The 23604-nt window shown below is 31.5% G+C and overlaps 1 protein-coding gene across 3 annotated transcripts in view; it reads right to left on the reverse strand.

Moving 5' to 3' along the window:
• hoe1 (OCA2 melanosomal transmembrane protein hoepel1) overlaps window positions 1-23604 on the reverse strand; it is a 337228-nt gene that overhangs the window by 145136 nt on the left and 168488 nt on the right. For 2 of the 3 annotated variants that reach the window (XM_075296010.1, XM_075296009.1), the window contains exon 2: window positions 10916-12393. The exons of the other annotated variant lie outside the window; for it this stretch is intronic. In XM_075296010.1, the coding sequence (XP_075152125.1) occupies window positions 10916-10992 (77 nt within the window). In that variant the 5' untranslated portion in view covers window positions 10993-12393. The remainder of the gene's footprint in view (window positions 1-10915; window positions 12394-23604) is intronic. 3 annotated transcript variants of the gene reach the window in all.

Genomic DNA, 23604 nt, shown 5'->3' on the forward strand with positions numbered 1-23604 from the left:
ATTGATTATTTTTTAATTAATATTGTTATTTAGGGTATTCTGTAGGAAAGTCGAGCGATGAGTGTCGAATTTTTGAATTTGGTAAAGATGTCATTAAAAACGTTTGTATTAAATTCACAAAAGCACGCACAACTGAAATAAGCAATAGACTCCTTCCATATATTAATATTTTGAAAGGTGAAAAACATCACTGATCAAAATGAATCGGACGAAAGCATTAAAACTGATCAAGGTGTATACTTGAATAGCGGTTCATAATGGTGAGTACTAAGTTTGATTTTTGCCGCTGAAGTGAAAACTATATCAATAAATATGGATTATGCATTTTTGCTGCAAATTTTATTATAACTTGATGGGGAATAACCAAAAGCAAATTTTCACAAAGTTTGTATTCCTTAAAATGATTTATTAAAGAAAAGTAATTGTGAAAAGCTCGATCTAATACGTCATCTTAATACGTCTTCGGAAGTTTTTTTTTTTTTTTTTTGTTTTTTTAGTAGAGCATTTTCGATTTTGTGGTGGATGGTGGTATGTTAGAAATTATAAAATTTTTTTTGGTGCTTTTTGGCCTTGGGGAGTTGGCAACACTGTCCTTTAATTACGATGAACATAGTGGTTTTAATCATTGACCATATGCAAACCCTATTTTTCATCGCTGGAATGGCAACCCTTTATTTTTGCTTTGTACAAGTGTCAATGCGTGAACTGTCAAATTGTTGTGAGTAAGTAAAGTGTGGATATGTGATGAGCAAGATGAATCAGTAAGTAGTGCAATAATTTCCATGAAAAATATAAATATATTATTAATTATAAATTCTTTAATATCTTTAGCAAAGGAATACGCTCACCGACGCTATTGTTTTGTTTTCAAAAATGTATGCTACTTCAATTTTATTCAATCTACTCCACTTTTTTTCAAAATCTACTTCACTCAATGTTTCACTAGCGGCAGCACTGGTCACTTTTGTTATCTGTATGCGTACAATTCTCACGAATCAGTATAACGAACTTGCGCCATCTACTATATGAACATATCAGAATATACTATTGTATGTATATATTTGGTTAATTAAATTAATTAAAACATTATATGTGTACACAGACGAAAAATAATGGTTTTCATATGTTTCGGCGAAAAATTGCATTTTTGGAACTCAAATTTTTTGCACATTATTTTTAATTGCAAGCATATATTGTTCATAAACGAGAACATATTTTGTTTGGATGCAAACACATATGTGTGGATGCAAACATATATTAATTTAGAAATTGTCTATAAACATATATGTATGTGTTTCGAAGGAGAGACTGAGAGAGTACGCTGTAAGGAAAAAAATGAAAGTAACCAATTGGGCCTTAAAAATATATACACACAAAGAAAATTTCATTAAGTATATGAAGTATGGCTCCAAAACATTTTATGAACTAAATGTGGGTACATATAACGTTCAAGTTCTCTATGGACTAAATCAAAAGAAAATTTTCGTACGATTCCCAAAAATAGTAAGAATGAGCTACAGTATGGTAAAACTGGTCACGATTTTTTTGTTTGCTTTTAGTTCATTTTTTCTTCCATGAAAGGGTGTAATTTCGTGAATTGGTTTTAAAAATGATTTGCGGAAATCTCAAAATGTGGAGTACAATTTAGTGCAATTTTCGCCTGAGTTAGTTCATTCTTTCTATAAAATAGTTCACTTTTTTCTGTGCATATATGGTAAATGTTAGAACATATTATGTTTGGGACATAACATTTTCTTAAATATAATATCTGTGAACGCACATATATATTACTGTGGAAATTTCGTATAAACATATATATGAGTAGAAACATCTGAGAGAGCTAAGATAAAGATGGCGACGGATATATATAACGAGTCATGCATGGATAAGTAAAATTGCACATTTAATTACAACAAATAAAAATGTAGGTTACTTAATACACGCCCATGATTGCTTATCCACTTACAAGCATTTTTTTTAATAAGTTCGGAAAATATATGTACGTATGTCAAGAAAGTGTTTTAACAATAGGATAAAAATTATGTTTTGTTCCAAAATTAAATATAATGAAATTTTAAAAAATATTTTATTATGTGTTTTGCGTACACAGCATTGATGCAAAAAAAAAATAAAATATTTAATATTTCAATTATTTCTGAGATTTGAAATTTTTGGCAATGTCAAAAGACTCTCTTGACATACTGTATATGCTTGAAGCAGAATATGTTTGGGAGTATATGTTACAGAGGCGATTTTGTATTTGAGGGCGTATATGTAAAAATAAACGCAGAGTAAAACAAGTATATACAGCACTAAGTTCGGCCGGGTCGAATCTTAAATACCCACCACCATGAACCAAATATTAGGGTTTCCTTTCTTTGAAATTTCAAGAGGGCTTGAGGACTTGAGGACACTTCCCGAAGATAAATTTAAAGATTTCACCTATGAGGACTATATCAGATTCTGGATTTATAAGAACCATTTTTGTTTGAGTTTTAGAGGAATCATTAACATCTCTTGTAAGTGTGCAAGAAAATTATAAAATAACGTCTTGATTTTAAATCTTAAATCTGTAGAAATAAAATCTTGAAATTTTACATTGAGTTTCAAGCAATTTCCATGATCAGTGCGCCTTCTACACCCTCAAGAAGTGAAGTTGGTCTATATGGAAGCATGACCAAATGGACCGATAAAAACTTAATCCGATACACGTTTTTGTCAGCCAGAATATTTACAATTTCAGGCAAATTAGATAAAAACTACGCCTTCTAGAAACCCAAGGAGTTAAATCGGGAGATCGTTCTTATGGGGGCTGTACTAAAATATGGACCGATACTCACCGTTTTCGGCACACCTCTTCATGACCCGAAAATACATCTAGATTTCAAATTTCAGGCAAATAGGATAAAACTTCGGATTCTAGAAGACCAAGAAGTAAAATCGGGAAATAGGTCTATATGGGGGCTATACCAAAATATGGACCGATACTCACCATTTTTGGCACACCTCTTTATGGCCCTAAAATACCTCTAGATTTCCAATTTCAGACAAATTGGATAAAAACTACGGTTTCTATAAGCCCAAGACCCCAAATTGGGAGGACGTTTTATATGGAGACCATAACAAAACATGGACCTATACTCACAATTTTTGGCACACGTATTTATGGTCCTAGAATACCTCTAGATTTCCAATTTCAGGTGAATTGAACAAAAACTGCGGTTTCTATAACCCAAGAAGTAAAATCGGGAGATCGGTCTATATGGGGGCTATACCAAAATATGGACCGATATTCACAATTTTTGGCACACGTATTTGTGGTCCTACAATACCTCTAGATTTCCAATTTCAGGCAAATAGGATAAAACTTCGGATTCTAGAAGCCCAAGAAGTAAAACCGGGAAATAGGTCTATATGGGGGCTATACCAAAATATGGACCGATACTCACCATTTTTGGCACACCTCTTTATGGTCATAAAATACCTCTAGATTTCAAATTTCAGGCAAATTGGATAAAAACTACGATTTCTATAAGCCCAAGACCCCAAATCGGGAGGCCGGTTTATATGGGGACTATATCAAAACCTGGACCGATATAGCCCATCTTCGAACTTGACCTGCCTGCAGACAAAAGACGAGCTTGTGCAAAATTTCAGCACGATTTCTTCATTATTGAAGACTGTAGCGTGATTACAACAGACAGACAGAGACAGACGGACAGACGGACATCGTTATATCGTCTTAGAATTTCTCCCTGATCAAGAATATATATATATACTTTATATAGTCGGAAATCGATATTTCGATGTGCTACAAACGGAATGGCAAACTTATTATACCCCCGTCACAATTCTATGGTGGTGCACGCTCACAAAAAATCGCTTCTGTAACATATACTCCCAAACATATTTTGCTTCAAGCATATACATTTTTGGCTATTGCCCAAACATTTATATGTTTGATCTCTTCCAATATATAATATGTTTGAAAGCATATTGGTCTAAACAATATATGTTTGGGTAGTCAATTTCCAAACATTTTGTATTTTTGCATCCAAATTCAATAATGTTGTCTTCCAAAAAACAATATGTTATTATGTGAACATATAATATGTTTGGAAGCATTTTGCACCCAAAAATATTATATGCTTAAAAAAATTCTCCCAAACAATATTGTGCTCAAAATTTTATTTATTTATTTATATATTTACAATCATAATGAATTATGAAAATAAACAGGTAATATAGATGCTAACAACATAGGTTTTCGACCTGAATGCTCAAAATTTTGTTTCTGCCCAATTGTATATTCCCCCACATCTTTCTCACTTCCACGAGATTTTTTAGTTCTTAGCACCTTTTTCTGTAATACAAACATTGTAGAAGAAATTATTCAATTGTATGATTTTTTTTATTTTAATTTTACCTTTTGCCGGACGGGGATTCGAACAGCGGACCACACAGTTTGTAAGGATCAAAGAAGTAGCTGATCAATTGCCCAAGGAAAAATAAAATGTTAATTTTGTAATAACAAGCAACAACCACCAACTTAATTCAATATCGCTCCCTGTTAAATAGCGCTCCAAGCTACTAAACACATATATGTTTATAGGCTATTTCTAAATTAATATATGTTTGCATCCAAGCATATTATATTTAAAAACATTTTATGTCCCAAACATAATATGTTCTAACATATTAACATAAATGTCCCAAACATGTTATGCTAGTTTATGAACATTATATGCTTGCACTCAAAAATATTGTGTTCCAAACATATAATGTTTATAGCCAAACATATGAAAAACAGTCTTTTTCATCCGTGTGGGTATAAAAACATGTTTGGATGGATATGTTTACCGCATCCATTTAACGCTTATCTAGAGCATGTAATTGTCGCGAAAACCATTTTTTGTCCTTTTTCTATCCATTAATAAGCATTTAAATGGCAATAAGCATTTAAATGGTTCTCAAATGCCCGATGTTCTGTTATTCAAATAATAGAATTTGAGACCATTGCATGGTTGGGAAAATCATGTACCTGTTTTTCCTGGCCATTCGGTTTTTTGAGTTTTTTGCTGGAAAAAAAGTTTTTTTTTTTATCGATTACGTACACACACAGAAAAAAGTGCCTTCGAAACAAAAGGAAAAAAAATTCATCAATTTAATGTTTGTGGAGCAATCTGGTTCAACAATAGTAAATAATAGATAAGGTTCAGTGGTTAAGACTAGAAGTGCCCATATGTAATAGGTACTTTTAGTTAAATGTGGTATCGCAATGGACTGAATAGTCTAAGTGAGCCTGAAATTTAATCGGGCTGCCACTTTAACCAAACCTAACCTAACTTTCATCAATTTAGTTTAGCCATTTTATTTCCATTAAGGTAAATTTTTGTGTGAAATAATAAAATTTACTTGTTTCAGTAAAAAATCCTAAGCTGAAAGCAGTTAGGAATAGTTCATTAGCTAGAATAAGGCATGGACTTTTACTAATACTGTTTTCTTCACTGGGTATAAGAATATACTACTGAAAAATAAAATTTTATTCACTGATAACAAAGCTAACTAAAACTAAAATCAAGTTTCCTCAAATTTAGTACATTTCTTTATAAAATGATAATTCTGACTTCCTTTATTACAGAAAACTCATCATACATACGAATAACACTTGGCATAGAAAAATATTTTAGTTCACTCGTACTCAATCTTTTCAAAACTTAAGGAAACACGCTTGTTAGAATATAGGAAATTTTCCTATATTTCTTTTATCTACCTGTAATCGACACCTGTCATTGATGTAATCGATATGTTTGCGCGTGGGTTTTTTTTTCAGTTGGAATCGTGTTGTTATGATATACGGAGAGATTGTAAAAAAAATTTAGTAAAATAATATAATTAAATAACAAATAAAATATGTAAAATATTTGTTATTTTAAATTAGTGAGAAATTGTTCGTTTTTGAAAATTATTAAACTTAAACAACAAACAATACGTCTATCAATGTTCGTGATGGTGTATAAAGAAAGAAAACACCTGAAGAATAATAAACCCTTCATTCGTCTTCATTTTGGAATCTTCAATTACACAGGCGAACAAAATTGAACTTTTTTTGTGTTGATTTGAAATTTATAGCAAATTTTTAGTAATTTGAGATCGCTGAATCCAAATCTGAACTTGGTTTTTTTTCTATCACCTCGATTTTTCGAGATAATTTGAAACTGGAAAACAACGTTCTCTTTAAGCCGTACTTACATTGTTTTTCAAATTTTCAAGTAGTTTTGGAAATATCGTTCAATTTTTGGAAAAAAAATTAAAATTTTTAACAAAAAATTTTTTTGTTCTTTAAAAATGCCTAAAAATAAAAATGGGACAGATTTGATCTAGAAACAGCTAGTTAAATATATTTCGAATAAAATGAGCTTTATTTCATTACAATCGGTGCACAACTTTTGATTTTGTTCACGATTTACTGAGTTGATATAAATCGTGATTTCCATACAAAAATAACATTTTCTAATGTGCAAGTGTTTGTATGTTATAAGTTAGTTTTTTATGGTTTTGTTGATGAAGAACTGAATATTGTTTTTATTTTTTAGGAATTTTTCAAGAACAAAAGAAAAAATTTGTTAAAAATTAAAATTTTTTTCAAAACATGAACGATATCTCTAAAACTACTTGGAAAATTGAAAAACAATATAAAGACGGCTTAAAGAGAATATTTTTAGGGATTTTCTGAATTTTTTTAATTTAATATGTTGAACCGTTTTCAAGTTATTCCACTATATGTAGCGGAAGTGCCTTAGTTTTGAACCTAACGTATATCTCGAAAAATCGAGCAGTTCTTAATCAACAGAACCACTGTTCCCCTGTGTTATCAGGTAATATTTAGTGACGCTAGCCTTTTGTGAAAAAAATTGGTTTATGATTTTTTTATTGTTTTAATTATATTCGCAAAGAGTCAAATATTAATTTTAAGACTTTTCGTAAAAAGTAAATCCCCTCAGCAGCAGTCACGGTATTAACACTCTCACTACCGAACTAAACATAATATTACAAACTTTAATTTTTCTGTTACTACCAGCATGTAGTAAATATGTAACTTTGAGACCCTACCTCAAGTAGTTAAAAAGATTTATGAGTTTGCACGGAAAACTTGATTCTTGAATTGCGACCAAATGGCCTTGCAAAAAACTGCGCTATTATCTTTTTGGAAGTATGAGGCAAAAATACCAAAAAGAATTTGAAGTACATGCGTTTTAACTATAAAGCAAACATTGTCCACATCGGTTCATAATCAAAACATATAGCCCCCATATAAACCAACTCACCAGAATTTGACTTCTTGAGCCTAATGGAGGAATACATTTCATCCGATCTGGTTGGTTAGCCATCTAATTATCACGCGAAAACTAGTTCATATCGGTTCGTAATTATTTTTAGACTCCTCTATATAAACTGGTTAAGAGCTAAAATGTTTTATATGGGTATAACATATACTCTATATGAGCAAAGGGTACGGTCACACTAGGCAAATATTTTCCCAAAATGAGTGTCAAACTTTTTTCAGGAGCACTTCCAAAATATTTGGATACCGTTCTCGGAAGATGTTCTTATCGTAATGTAATATATGCAAAATGTTTGCTGGTTCGACTGTGGTGACAAATTCTGTTTTGATTTCTGTCAAATATTTGCCCAGTGTAACCGTACAGTAACTTACAATTTAGAAGGCAATGTTAAGGAGTTTTAACATACGGTGCCATCTGCAATTTTTACCACAAACCAGGTAATTCGATTGTGGATGACCGTCTTTAGTAGAACTTTGTATGTAATACATCAAAAATTTCGAACTTTCGACCATATATACACAAAAAAAAATATCTCGAACAATTTTCCAATTAAATTTTTAATTGAATTTTTAAATATATTCAATTAAAAATTTAATTGATTTAACTAAATTTTTAATCGAAACAAACAAATCAATCACAATCTCAGTTGTATCCATTAGTATACCCTCCACCATAGGATGGGGGTATATTAACTTTGTCATTCCGTTTGTAACACATCGAAATATTGCTCTAAGACCCCATAAAGTATATATATTCTGGGTCGTGGTGAAATTCTGAGTCGATCTGAGCATGTCCGTCCGTCCGTCCGTCTATTGAAATCACGCTAACTTCCGAACGAAACAAGCTATCGACTTGAAACTTGGCACAAGTAGTTGTTATTGATATAGGTCGGATGGTATTGCAAATGGTCATATCGGTCCACTTTTACGTATAGCCCCCATATAAACGGACCCCCAAATTTGGCTTGAGATTTCTCTAAGAGAAGCAAATTTCATCTGATCCGGCTGAAATTTGGTACATGGTGTTAGTATATGGTCTCTAACAACCATGCAAAAATTGGTCCACATCGCTCCATAATTATATATAGCCTCCATATAAACCGATCCCCTGATTTGGCTTGCGGAGCCTCTAAGAGAAGCAAATTTCATCCTATCCGGCTGAAATTTGGTACATGATGTTGGTATATGTTCTCTAATGACCATGCAAAAATTGGTCCACATCGACCCATAATTATATATAGCCCCCATATAAGCCCATCCCCAGATTTGACCTCCGGAGCCTCTTAGAGGAGCAAAATTCATCCGATCCAGTTGAAATTTGGAACATGGCGTTAGAATGTGGTATCTAACAAACACGCAAGAATTGGTCCATATCGGTCCATAATTATATATAGCCCCCATATAAACCGTCCCCCAGATATGATCTCCGGAGCCTCTTGGAGGAGCAAAATTCATCCGATCCGGTTGAAATCTTAGTATAAGGCCGCTAATAACCATGCCAAAATTGGTCCATATCGGTCTATAGTTATATATAGCCGATCCCCAATCACACAAAAATTGGTCCATATCGGTTCATAATCATGGTTGCCACTCGAGCCAAAAATAATCTACCAAAATTTTATTTTTATAGAAAACATTGTCAAAATGTTATTTCTATAGAAAATTTTGTCAAAATTTTGTTTTTATAGAAAATTTTGTCAAAATTTTGTTTCTATAGAAAATTTGGTCAAAATTTGATTTCTATAGAAAATTTTGACAAAATTTTATTTCTATAGAAAATTTTGTCAAAATTTTATTTCTATAGAAAATTTTGTCAAAATTTTATTTCTATAGAAAATTTTTTCCAAATTTTATTTCTATAGAAAATTTTGTCAAAATTTTATTCCCATAGAAACTTTAAACTTAATTATATACGTATTTAATAGGTCTTTTTTAGTTTAATATACCACGTATGGACTATGTGGTATATATTACGGTGTTAGGAAGTTTTAAGATACCTTGCCATCGGCTTCAGTAGAAGTTTCTACGCAATCCATGGTGGAGGGTACATAAGCTTCGGCCTGGCCGAACTTACGGCCGTATATACTTGTTTTTAATTGATTTTGGTGATAGATACTATCATTTCTGTGATTGAAGATATTTCAATTAAAAATTAATTGGATCAAATAATTTCGTGATTGATTCAAATATTAACCCTCTGTATCATAGTGTAGACTGTAGGCAACATACCGTTCGAATGCCTCAAAATTAATAGAAACAACTTCTTTAGCTCAATCACGCACTGTATACCGTGGTTTACATACTGAGCTAATAAGCTTGCAAAAATAGAACAACTAGGTGGCACTACTTGCTAGAAATTGACATTTCTTTATTGACTATTGGTATTTACGAAAAAGTGCCGGTTTGCTTCAAAAAATAATAAAAAATTGTTGTGCTTGTGTTTTGTGTGTAATCTTGATAAATTGGAGAGGTAAGTGTTTGAGCTTTATTGTAGAATGTTCTTTTTGAACAATTTTTACGTTTTTTTTTGTTTTTGGTGGCAAATAATGTTTGGCAACACACCCAATTTGTGGGAGTTTCTCTTCAAATAATAAAAATAAATGAAAATTAAAAAATACGTGTATTTTATTTTTTTGTTATCATCTCCAATACAAAAAATCATACAAATCGGAGTTCATGAGTGATAGATGGTTAATAGGGATAATTAATATTTTAACTAAAAACGTGAAAACATTTTTTTACAGACTTATTTTTCTTTATTTGATAACAAAACATAAATGTGTTTGTGTATGAGCAGAATTACATCTTAAGGGTTTTCTTTTTGGGATTGATTTTGTAGAAATCGGTTACCTCTACTTATAAGACGACGTTTCGAAATGGTCACTTCAGGAAAGTTTTTATATACACGGAAAATTATGTTTTGACTTCAATCACGAAAGTAAATGATTTTTTTCGAATCACAAAATCTAGTATTATATTGCAACGCCAAATAAAAAATTATGTAATCCAATCAAGTTTTGTGTTAATAAAAAATGAACAATCAATCAATCTGTTGGTTAAGCTACTCTTGCAGTTTAGTCAACGCATGGTTTTAAGCTGAAATCAAAATAATAATGATTGGAGTAGAAACCAGCAATAACAAAACAAAACAATTGAAATCATTTTATTTGATATATATTCACAACACCTATTAAAAATAATTGCAAAAAAATGTAGTGATATTTGTTCTGTGTATACCGATCACGACGGTGGCTTCATAATACAGTGAAACCTCTGAAAAGTGGACACCCACGGTCGCCTAAATTTTGTTCACATTTGGGAGAGTCCAGTTATGAGAGGTTAATTTTAATGTGTTAATATAGCACACATCCTCGGACAACTGTCCATCTTTGGGGAGGGGTCCGGTTTGCAGAGTGTCCAAGTTTGAGAGGTGTCATCTATTCGGTATGACAGAACATTCGGCAATATTTACTTGTTGGCAATTTTTGCTTTTAATTCACTTCACTTTACACTCTTTTTCTTTTTTTCCCTTTATAAATAAAATAAAATAAAATATTTAAAGTTTATTACCTTGGTTTCGGAAAACTATCCGCACGTTTCGAACGTCTCTTGCGCAGCCATATTCGTTTGCCAACTTTGACACGCATTTTGAAGGGGATATTGTCGCTGATGTGATTGACGTTGATGGGAGCAATTTTTGCGGATTGGAGGGAAACTCTTGGGCAGGAATGTAGGAGATAAACAGAATAGGCTTGGAATTAAAGCCCACACTGTTAAGCGTCTTCAAAGGTACACAGAGTAGTAAACGGTTGTTGTGTGCTTAGATGTTGTCACCTTTAACTAGGACTGGCGGTGAGAGTGGTCTCAAAAGAAAAGATTTGAAACCGGATCACAGATTTTATACAAAAAACACTTTCCACAATGACTTTAGTGTCAACATTCACTTTCAAATGTGAATGAACGGCGGAGGCGCAAACAAATCACTTTTTTAAAATATGATCTTTCACAGGAAAATGTTTTTCTCTTTTATTGGGGTGGCCTTTGTTGCCGTTGTTATTCAAAAAAGGAATGTAAAAATATTTTTTCTCATATTTCACTAAATTGTTATTGGTTGAGGGTGATGATGATATTATTGCTGCTGCTGCTGCTGCTGCTGCTGCCGCTGATGATGATGTTGATGTTGATGATGCTGACAATGACTATGATGCATTTACGATATGCTTCGTTGCAATTTTTAGAATATGGAGGAGGGGGCTGGCTTTTGAGCTTCTATTGCCTATTACAATAACATGGCTTAGTTAACGGCCACAATTTGAATTCAATGGATTTTAGTTTGACTGATTTCTCATTTGCGATGCCTGGTCTGTTGCTCCTATTCCCAGCTATTAATAATTTCCAATTTCCATTTCATTCATCCATGCAAATGACTTGAGTTTGGCGATCTGTTGTAATTTTGTTATTTACAGCTGGCGTTTTGTAAATCTTTTGAGTAGATTTTTAATTGTTCAAATTATTTTGTTCACTACTGTTTTGGAATTTCTAACTAAGAAAACATGCCGGACAGGTACATTTAGGTTCTATACAATTAAACACAGCGCAAATTTGATATATGAATTTATGCTCAAAATTGTTTCGTTTCATATGAGAATTCGCTAGAAGTCAATTGGAATGGAACATAGCAGCTGACAGTTGTTTTGATTTTTTTACAGCCAAACGAATCTCATTAATTTTAACAGCAATATTGGTTTTATTTAATTATTTTTATTTAGTGTAATTCACAGGTATTTTCAGGATGTTGTTTTTTTTGTAATGATTATTTTCTCTGTATTTTTCTATTTCTATTAATTATTGTTGTTTTTACATAAAAACCTTTCTTTTGTACATTTTGTGGGTTTTTTAATTAGCCCTTGGCTTTTGGCTTAAAAGGAATTGTTAATATTTGTTTTGAATTTTTTCGTACATTTATTTTTGTTGCCTTTGTCACTGGTTTTCTTTGTCCTTTTTGGGTTTTAATTCTTCATGTTGTTATTCCTTTAGATTATTTGGACCTTCAAAAAAAAAGAAACAAGATAAAAATATGTTCTGCAAACACATGTCATCTGCATGGATTTGCCAATTTTGTTAACCGATATGTTTTCCAAATAATTGTTGGATTTGGATTTTCCTCGAAACTCTAGTAAAATAATAACAATCACAATATCCTTAGGGTCTTAAAATTTACGGCGCAATTTGTTATTATTATTATTTTTTTTTTTTTTTGAAGATAACATGGTTTGCGATTAAAAAAAGTATTCACAGAGTATTGACGGGCGAAAACAGAAGTTTTAATGTAATATCTTTATAGGAAAACAAAAGTGTTAATTATACCAATTAACATTAACCACAGAAATATATCCAATTTACTCCTTGTCTCATGAAACTATATTCATGTTATTTTTATGTTAGCCTGATATCAACGCAGACTGGTTTTTCGTCCAAATCAATTACGTTACATATTATTACAATTTTAATACGAGCTAATTGGACAAGAAGATTAAGGAATTGGTATTATTAAGCAATTGAAAAATATACCAGATACCCATCTTACAAGCCTGACTATACATATGTTTCAGTGTCGGCCAATCCACATTTCCGTAGTCTCTAGTAAGATCTGGCTGGGTGAGATGATTCAATTTGGGTCTTACATGCTAATTTCTTATGAAAATTACATACGAGAATTATTTTCTCCCAAGTTGAACCATTTTTTCACCACCACTGTGCATGTAACCAAAATATTAATTTAATCAAAATATTAATTACGGTAATTAAAATTTTCATTAAATAAAAAGAATATTCCCAATAAAAATATATTTGAGAATTTTGTTCGGAAATAATTATTTATTGGTTTATTTAATACTGGCTGAAATCTAAAGAAAAATCCAACCATAAATGTATTGGAGAATTGCTAAAAATAAAAAATATTTCATATAAATGAAAAATAATTATAAATAAATACATAATAATAAAATGAGCAATTGATTGTCCAAATTAAAAAACAATGGAGTTGTTATGACCAAAATCAATTAAATTTTTAATTATACCAATTAAAAAATTAATTGAAAGTGCCGAATAAACCAATTATCTTTTAAATCAGGTATCTATATTTTTTATTTCTCATTAACTCTATTATTGATATTATCATTTTTGTAATTGAAGAAGTTTCAATTAAAAATTAATTGAATCAATTAATTTCGTGATTGAATCTGAACATCTACCTTTTTACCTGCACTCAAAAAAAAGTTTACTTGGATCCAAAGATTTTGACCTTCCTTTAAGGATTTTGGTATTGATTCCGAGCCAAAGATGCGGGTTCTTTAAAATAAGGAAATTTGTTTGCGACCTATCTGGCTTTAAATCTAGGATCTATAAAATTAAAATTAGGATAGGATCATTTATCGAATTTTCATTCTATTTTTCCGGTATATTAATAAAGCTATTCACGTACAAAAAAATGTAAAAATCCAACGAATACTTCGAAGTAAACAATATTTTCTTAATTCCAAAAAACTTTAAACCAAAGATGATAAATCCTCAAAATAAATCTTAGCCTATATTTGAAGCGTTTTCATCTTAAATCTAAAGATTCAATATTTTAGTTCATTTAAAGACGATTTCTTTAAATAAAAAATGTCTTTCTTTACTTCAAGGAAAATTTGCCTTAGTTTAAAGACATGCCACTTTAACGAAGGGACGCAAATTTTCAAATGTGTGTCCTAAATTTAATGAAAAAAAATTTTGAAGAAAATATTATAAACCTTCTTTTAATTAAAATTTCATTATTTTAAAGAAATTTGTCCTAAAAGTGTGTAAATTGCACATCCTAAAATTGAGGTTGCGTAATCTTTAATATCACGTAAATATTTTTTTCAGTGTGGGCTCTATAAAATTAAAATTAGTACACATATCTGATTTATCGATTTTCATTCTTCTCTTCTGGCAATATATTAACCTATTCATGCACAAATAAATGTAAACTAAAAAATCCAAATTGTCACATATATTTCAAAGTAAATAATGTTGTTTTTTTTTTTAATTTTAAAAGGTCTTTAAATCATAGATGAAAAATCCTAAATCATAGATGAAAAATCCTTAAAATAAGTTTTAGCGTATATTTGATGAATTTAATTTTAGCCTACATTTGAAGTTTTAGCCAAAGATCCAATATGGATATTTCAAAAATTAGTGTCCTAAATTGAAAGAAGCATTGTATAAAGCAAATAAAATTTTTTTAACTTAAACTGATTTATTTTTAAGAAATTTTTCATTAATATTGTATTCTAAATTTAAGCTTACACTGAAAAAAAGCATGCCCGGTTCCAAAGATTTTGTCTTTATTTTAAAAATTTTGGTATTGATTCCGAGCCAAAGAAGCGGAGAATATAAGTAAGGATACTTTTAAGACACAATTCTCTTTTAAGTTTGGGTTTTGTGTACTCAGCTTTTTTTCTTCATATGCTATCAAAGTCCTTTAAAAACGATTTAACGACAACTTTATTTTTCAAATTAAGACTCGACTTCCAGTAGAAATTATGGTATGTTTCAAGTAAAAGACGTCTTTAAAATAAAGTGTTGAAAACCATGTCCTATTTTTGACCGATTTTTTGCTTTGTAGTCAAGATGCAAAAAGACAACAAATTTAAAGACAATTTCATTAGATTTAAAGAATTTTTCTGAATTATTAAAGTCAAGTTGACCTTAGCCCAAACATTTTTTCCTTCATGTTATGATACCCATTTTTAAGTGAAATCACTTAATTATAAGGACAATACACGACTTTATTGAAAAGTTTATCGGCTTTTGGACAAGGAAAAAAACTTTATATTAGAGAAATGCGTCTTCTTTGCTAAGTAAAATTTGCATTCGTATTTTAAAGACATGAAATCTTTGACCTCACGACAATCTTTTTTTCTGTGTACATAATCTATAATATTAGGTCAATCTGTTTTCAGTGTGATCTGCGTGAATAGACTGAAAAGTCTAAAGACGATTTAGTTTCTGCCAAAAAAATGTTGCCCTAATGTTACCCACTTCCGAGCAAAAAAAAGCCTTAGTTAACAACTAATGGAAATGTTCTTTTTGAATGCAGAAGTGATGCAAAATTGGCCCAGAAGCTATCAATTTTACATGGGTTTGCAATTGGGTGGAAGTCATCACTTTTAGCATCCGCTGCATTGAGTTCGCATTAGTTTTTCAGATGTGATGCTATTTGAATAATTAATTAAAAAAGGAAAAACATAAAAATTTTCTTAATTTTGTTCGACCTAATTCTCTGCGTAAAGAAGTTTTGATTAATATTCCACGTCTGCCGATAAATGGATCGGTATACTTTTCCAATATATACTTTTTTACTTTCCATTATTTTATTTTTCTTTATTCAGAAAATGTTAATTTATTGAGAAAACTATGTAAAACAGTGTGCTTTTAGGTAATAAGTTAATCTCTAAAAGGGATTTTTTGAATGTTCATTAAAAGTAATGGCTTAGAAAGAACTTCCAAATTTGTTTTCTGGGTTTGTATTAGAATCGAAATTATGGCGATTATGGCGAAAATGGTCCTGTCCTGTAGGTCATGTAGCTTTAATTGTTATAACAGGTTGGCTGATAAGTCCCCGGTCTGACACATAGATGGCGTCGCTAGTATTAAATGCATATTATTTTTATATAGTACCCACCTTCAAATGATTCGTGTCAAAATTTTACGTCTGTAAGTCAATTAGTTTGTCAGATAGAGCATCTTTTGTGAAGCAACTTTTGTTATTGTGAAAAAAAATGGAAAAAAAGGAATTTCGTGTTTTGATAAAATACTGTTTTCTGAAGGGAAAAAATACGGTGGAAGCAAAAACTTGGCTTGATAATAAGTTTCCGGACTCTGTCCCAAGGATATCAACAATAATTGATTGGTATGCAAAATGCAAGCGTGGTGAAATGAGCACGAAGGACGGTGAACGCAGTGGATGCCCGAAAGAGGTGGTTACCGACGAAAACATCAAAAAAATCCACAAAATGATTTTGAATGACCGTAAAATGAAGTTGATCGAGACAGCAGAGGCCTTAAACATATCAAAGGAACGTGTTGGTCATATCATTCATCAAAATTTGGATATGCGGAAGCTCTGTGCAAAATGGGTGCCGCGCGAGCTCACATTTGACCAAAAACAACAACGTGTTGATGATTCTGAGCGGTGTTTGCAGCTGTTAACTCGTAATACACCCGAGTTTTTCCATCGATATGTGACAATGGATGAAAAATGGCTCCATCACTACACTCCTGAGTCCAATCGACAGTCGGCTGAGTGGACACCGGCCGGTGAACCGTCTCCGAAGCGTGGAAAGACTCAAAAGTCCGCTGGCAAAGTAATGGCCTCTGTTTTTTGGGATGCGCATGGAATAATTTTTATCGATTATCTTGAGAAGGGAAAAACCATTAACAGTGACTATTATATGGCGTTATTGGAGCGTTTGAAGGTCGAAATCGCGGCAAAACTGCCCCATATGAAGAAGAAAAAAGTTTTGTTCCACCAAGACAATGCACCGTGCCACAAGTCATTGAGAACGATGGCAAAAATTCATGAATTGGGCTTCGAATTGCTTCCCCACCCACCGTATTCTCCACATCTGGCCCCAGCGACTTTTTCTTGTTCTCAGACCTCAAAAGGATGCTCGCAGGGAAAAAATTTGGGTGCAATGAAGAGGTGATCGCCGAAACTGAGGCCTATTTTGAGGCAAAACCGAAGGAGTACTACCAAAATGGTATCAAAAAATTGGAAGGTCGTTATGATCATTGTATCGCTCTTGAAGGGAACTATATTGAATAATAAAAACGAATTTTGACAAACAAAATGTGTTTTTCTTTGTTAGACCGGGAACTTATCAGCCAATCTGTTAAACATAAATACAGTCAAAGATGTCTATTTATAGAACCCAAACCGATTCATGGGAACTTTATTCAAAGAAAACAAACAAATTTTGCCATTCAATTTTAATGCACTGGGATCAAAGGTTAAGGCAAACGGTGGTAGAAATTGAGATTCCGCAGACTTTTTTCATTTGAATCTATAGTTCACATAGAAAAATTAGGTTCAGAGTAATTATCAAAGCAAACAGTGATCATATCGAGCAAAAATGAGTCGATACCGAATTTTAGATTCCAAATATTTTGGTGATTTCAATCAACAACAAGTAGTTCTCAAAAAAAAAAAATAGAATGGTTAATATCCAGCATGAAATGTAGCGTGGTTAAAAGGGAATTGTGTTGACAAAAAAAAATAGAAAACCTTTTAAAACGTTTGTTCATTTTTTGTAGACAAAGTACTTGTGGGAACACTCTCGTGTATGATTCAGAACTAGATATAGCCGAGCCGCCCTATTAAAACTTTCTGTAGATTTTTTTCATTATATCCACACGGAAAGAAGAGTACTTTTGCTTAGGAGCTAAATTTTAGACAATCGAAGTTTTCGTTTGACACCAAAAAATTTTTTAAATTTTCGTTCCTGAAGAAATTATTTTTGTTTTGGGTACACGAGAAATCCAGAGCTTAAAGTTTTTTTTATAACCTCTTGAGCATATCCATACACTTCTCATTATTGTTTGGTTTCAAATCAAATGTTCACAACCATTGCTTATTTATTCTGTCTTTGTCTGTTTATGGCTGTAATATGGATGTTTCCTTTACTCTTGGGATTACTCTTACTTAAAATAATTGCAATTTTAGTTGGATTATTTTCAGCACTTTATAAATACGACAATTGAAGACTTAATGCTCCTAAGTACTTGTGACACGCTTAAATGCATTGACCCGAAAATCCATTCAAAATCCATTTCAAAAATTCGCAATCACATGTAATTGAATAATGCCCGGCAATGAGTTTTCGCAAGCGATTAAATGACAGATTAAACAAAGAAACGTTACGTTTTCTTCACGTTAAATGGGAAAATCATTTTGCTTTTATTTGGTTGAGTTGGTTAAGTTAACTTTTCTTTAGCTGACCGAGAAGAAAGCAAAGCGGAATATATGCAAAGCGTATTTTCGGTTATCCAAAATGTCTTTGGCCATAGCGGTCTTAGGTTTGTGGTCCGTTTCAGACAAGCGTTTCAATGAAAATATTTTTAACACAAAAAATGCCGCATCGAAGACATTTCGTTCGTTACGGTCTTCCCGAAACTGATTGGGTTGCTTGTCAGACTCTCTTTGTGTCTGTCTGCATTGACTTGGGGGCTGCGTGTGTCCATTTATTTTTATTTGACTTTTCCAAAGCTGGAATGGGATAGTAATCGAGTTTTTTTCTTCTTCATTCAAAATCATTTCTTATTTTGTGGCATTATGATGATATTGTTTGTTTGTGTTTTTTTTTTGTGAGACTTTCCCAGACTTTTGCCGGTCATTTTCCACAACAGTTTTATGTCTTTGCATTTTCCATCGATTCATGGAAGTCTATAAGCCCGATTGCAATTTTTTTGCTTAATTTTTTTTTGTGTTTTTAATGTAAGTCATTCTTGGACATATTTTTGTCGTTTGTTTATGGTTACATTTTCAACCGAAATATCCCTGCCACTATGATGATAATGAAGATTAGTAATAGAGAGAATGGTTCGCCGCAAAATTCTATGATGGTTTGGCAGCTACACCGAAAAAAAGTGAAATGTTTTATAGGAAGAATTGAACGAAAATTGAACTAAATTTTGCTACGCATTTTGACATTTTCCACAAAGCGTTGTTAAAACCAGGAAATTTAGTGCCCTGTTGTACTTTTTAACTGCAGTTCACGAAATTACATCCTCTCATAGAAGAAAAAATGAACTAAAAGTAAAGAAGAAAATCATTGGCGCCAAATCATCACCATTTTAACCATACAGTAGTTCATTCTTACTATTTTTGGGAATCATACACTGTTAGAAAAATATGTTTTTCATATGTTCCGATATAAACAAAATGTGTTTCGGGCACAATTTTTAAACACAATATATTTAAGTGCAAACATGTAATGTTCCTAAACTAACACTAAATGTTTGGGACACATATGTTAATATGTTAGAATATATTATGTTTGGGGCATGAATGTTTCATAAAAATAATATGTGTGAATGTAAACATATATAAATTTACAAATTTCGAGTAAACATATATATGTTGTGATATTTTATTCAGAGAGCGACAGAGAGAGAGAGAGAGAGAGAGAGTATAGAGAAAGAAATAGAGATGGAAACCGGGAGGGTTGACGAGAGATATCAACATAACACAGCGAGAGAATCAAAAGAGAGCAATTTCTGTGAAACTGCTTGTATGTTGTTTCGGAAAGTCTAAATATTATTTAATTTGAATACTCGTGTAAAGAGAATAGACATTCGGAAGCGGGCATTAAGTTCGAGTTTTGCTAAAAAATTGAAAAAGGTTATTTTCTTTAAAATGAATTATTAAAGAAAAGTAAAAGGCAAAACAGGGTCATTTTAGAACGATAATGCCAACTTAATACCGGCCTTAAGGGTAAAAATGAAATTAAGTACAAAACACGATAAGTTTTAAATGCATTTAAAATGGTGTTAAATGCTAGTAAAAAACTGTTCACGGCTAACTAAATTTATGTGTATATTATAAAATTATTTATGTATGTTTATACTCGACTCCACGTTCTTCTTTTGTTAGAGTTTTTGAATTCCTTCCAACATTTTAAGCTTTTATACCAAAAACAGTTTTTTGCTACAAATTTGTTATTTTTGCAATAAAAAAAATTATCCAAAAGCTCAGTCCATTTCGTTTATATCAAGCACTGTTCTTTTCTGACTGTAAATCTTTAATAACACACATTTCGAAGTTTCATTGTAAAAATTTCATTTAATAATATAAAAATATAAATACAAAAATTAAAAAAAAAAATTGGTGTTCGGTCGGAGTAGGGATTGAACCCAGGACCTTTTGCATGCAAGGCGGACATGCTAACCACTGCTCCACGTGGCCAACAAATATATGTTTCTGTTGAATAATGTTTTGTTTGCATCGGCTCGTGGGCGCTGCAAACTATGCTTATAACGATATTTGTCTATTGGTAACTATAACAGATACGTAGCCCAGTGGTAGTGTGTTGGCTTACAAATTGCATGGTTCCCGGTTCGATTCTCAGTCCAGGCGAAAGGTAAAATTATAAAATTGAATAATTTCTTCAACATTATTTGTATTACAGAAAAAGGTGCCAAGAACTAAAAAAATTCGTGGAAGTGAAAATTATGTGAGGGAATGAGCACAATCTTCTTTGGGGAAAATTCTTCCAAGCATATAATATTTTTGGGCTCAAAATGCTTCATAACTTATATGTTCACATAAAACAAACATATTAATGTTTCGGCAGTATCCACTAATATATGTACTTCCTGCAAAATATGTTTGGAACATATGTTAGAGAAGCCATTTTTTCTGAGGGTGTACGAAAATCTTTTTTTGCTTTAGTTCATATTGAACTTATGTGTACGGTCATTGAACTTTATACTCACGTTTAGTTCATAAAAATTTTGAGACATACTTAAAAAAGTAAGATTTCATTAAGCTGTGGAAAATTTCGATAAAAAAATAAAAATATTTTTCCAATAAAAATAAGTTAAATTTAGAGTTAATTTAACTACGGAAATTTTTCCTGTATACGAGGTGTATAGAATTGGTTAAGGAAAGTAACTAAAAAATCAAGGCGAACAGAACCAAGGGTATGGAGCATATTCTGCGCTAATAGTCCCCAATAGTCGTTTTACACACAAAGAAAATATCCAGAATAATTTATCAATTGTTCATATAACGACATATACACACAAACAAAAATACTTTCCTCGCGAACGATGTTTTAGATAAACGACATTCGCTTTTATTGTAAAATGTTTTCTGTAAAGGTTGGTATTAAGTTCGAGTTTAGCCGCTAAGATCGCCATTTTTTTCACGATTACTTTTCTTAATTAATCAACTTTAAGGAATACAAACTTTGTGAAAATTTGCTTTGGTCTATTTCCCATCAAGTTACAATCAAATTTGCAACAAATATGTATAATTTTATGCCTTTTTTACTGATTTAGTTTTCACTTTAGTGAAAAAATGAAGATTTTAGCGGTTAAACTCGAACTTAATAGCCACCTTTAGGGAAAATTATTCAGAGTTCATAACATGTGCTGTAATATTTGACGATAAATCTTCAAAATTTCAAAATCTAGCTTACACAGAAAGAATAGTTTTTTTTCTGAGGAGCGAAGTTTTCTTTTGATGCTACACAAGTTTCATTAGAGACCATAAAAAAGGATTAGAGACAATCATTGCAACGTTTGTCATAAATTCTGTTTTATTTGGCCTTAAAGTAAAAAAATCATAATGAAGTCTAAAATTTCGTTTATTCGTTGGGTTTGGAGCTAGATATGAAGTGGTTTGAATATTAAAATATGATCCCACATAAACCATTATTAAAAACGTTCCCTTCAAAGCCACGATTAAATGCTATGATTATGCCTTTCGGTTTTTCCAATTCTCTAAACAATGGAAATACACGTGCAAAAAATAATTCCTTCCAAACAAAATTTTACTCATTATTCTCATTTTTCGTGATTTATACATTTTCATGTAAAACTCTGTAATACAAACCATGTAGAAACAAATATTTAATTTTATATATATTTTGTTAAATTTCACCATTTGTCCAGACGGAGAATCGAATCGACTACAGCCACTGAGCCATTGTCATCACACTGAAAAAACTAGAAGACGCATTTCTCCTTGTCCAAAAGGCAATAAACTTTTCAATGAAGTCGTATTGTCCTTATAATTAAGTGAGTTGACTTAAAAATGGGTATCATAACATGAAAGAAAACATTTTTGGGCTAAGGTCAACTTGACTTTAATAATTCAGAAAAATTCTTTAAAATTAATGAAATTGTCTTTAAATTTGTTGTCTTTTTGCATCTTGACTGCAAAGCAAAAAGACGTTCAAAAATAGGACATGTTCTTTCTTTATTTTAAAGACGTTTTTTACTTGAAACATGGCATAATTTCTACTGGAAGTCGAGTCTGAATTTGGAAAATAAAGTTTCGTTAACACCTAGAAGCAAGTACAAAAAACCCAAATTTAGAAGAGAATTGTGTCTTAAAAGTATCCTTACTTGTATTCTCCGCTTCTTTGGCTCGGAATCAATACCAAAATTTTTAAAGTAAAGACAAAATCTTTGGAACCGGTTATGCTTTTTTTTCAGAGCAATGCGGAAATCTCACTATAGCCAACAATGCACAACAACTCTCACCGTTAAGCAATTCTATTTATAGACCAGATTTGAGGGCACACACAAGCTATTTCAAAGAATTTATTTAAACAAAAAACACACCACTGAACGCATGCCCGTTTCCAAAGATTTTGTCTTTACACGAATGATTTTGGTATTGATTCCGAGGCAAAGAAGAGGAGAATTGAAGTAAGTATACTTTTAAGACACAATTCTATTTTAATTTTGAGTTTTGCTTGCTTGATTCTAGGAAACAAATTTTACGTAAGATTTTCTCTGCTTTTTTCTTCATATACTACCAAAGTCCGTTCAAAACGCGTTAACGAAAATATCAATTTCGAAATTCCAACTCGGCTTCACTTCGAAATTATGCTATGTTTAAACTCAAAAAAACATGGTTTGATACCATTGGTTTGATGATAAAATTATTCAGTCTAAATGTTACGGAACACAATTAACATCATACTAAGGAAAGAAATTTTAATTAAAATAAATCTCTCCTTTCAATTTTTTCCAGAAAATTAGAATAGGAACCATGGAAAATTACGTCCCTCTGTTAAAGTCATGTGTTTTTTAAATAATGCACATTTTTCTTAAAGAAAATCATTTTTGATTTAAAAAAATAATCTTTAAATTAACTGAGACATTGTATTTTTGGATTAAATGATAATAAAAACAAGTATATACAGTACTAAGTTCGGCCGGGCCGAATCTTAAATACCCACCACCATGAACCAAATATTAGGGTTTCCTTTGAAAGTTCAGGAGGGCTTGAGGACTTGAGGACACTTCCCGAAGATAAATATAAAGATTTCACCTATGAGGACTATATCAGATTCTGGATTTATAAGAACCATTTTTGTTTGAGTTTTAGAGGAATCATTAACATCTCTTGTAAGTGTGCAAGAAAATTATAAAATAACGTCTTGATTTGAAATCTTAAATCTGTAGAAGTAAAATCTGGAAATTTTACATTGAGTTTC

The sequence above is a fragment of the Haematobia irritans genome, chromosome 2 (genome assembly GCF_050003625.1).
Source record: "Haematobia irritans isolate KBUSLIRL chromosome 2, ASM5000362v1, whole genome shotgun sequence".
Taxonomy (NCBI): Eukaryota; Metazoa; Arthropoda; class Insecta; order Diptera; family Muscidae; genus Haematobia; species Haematobia irritans.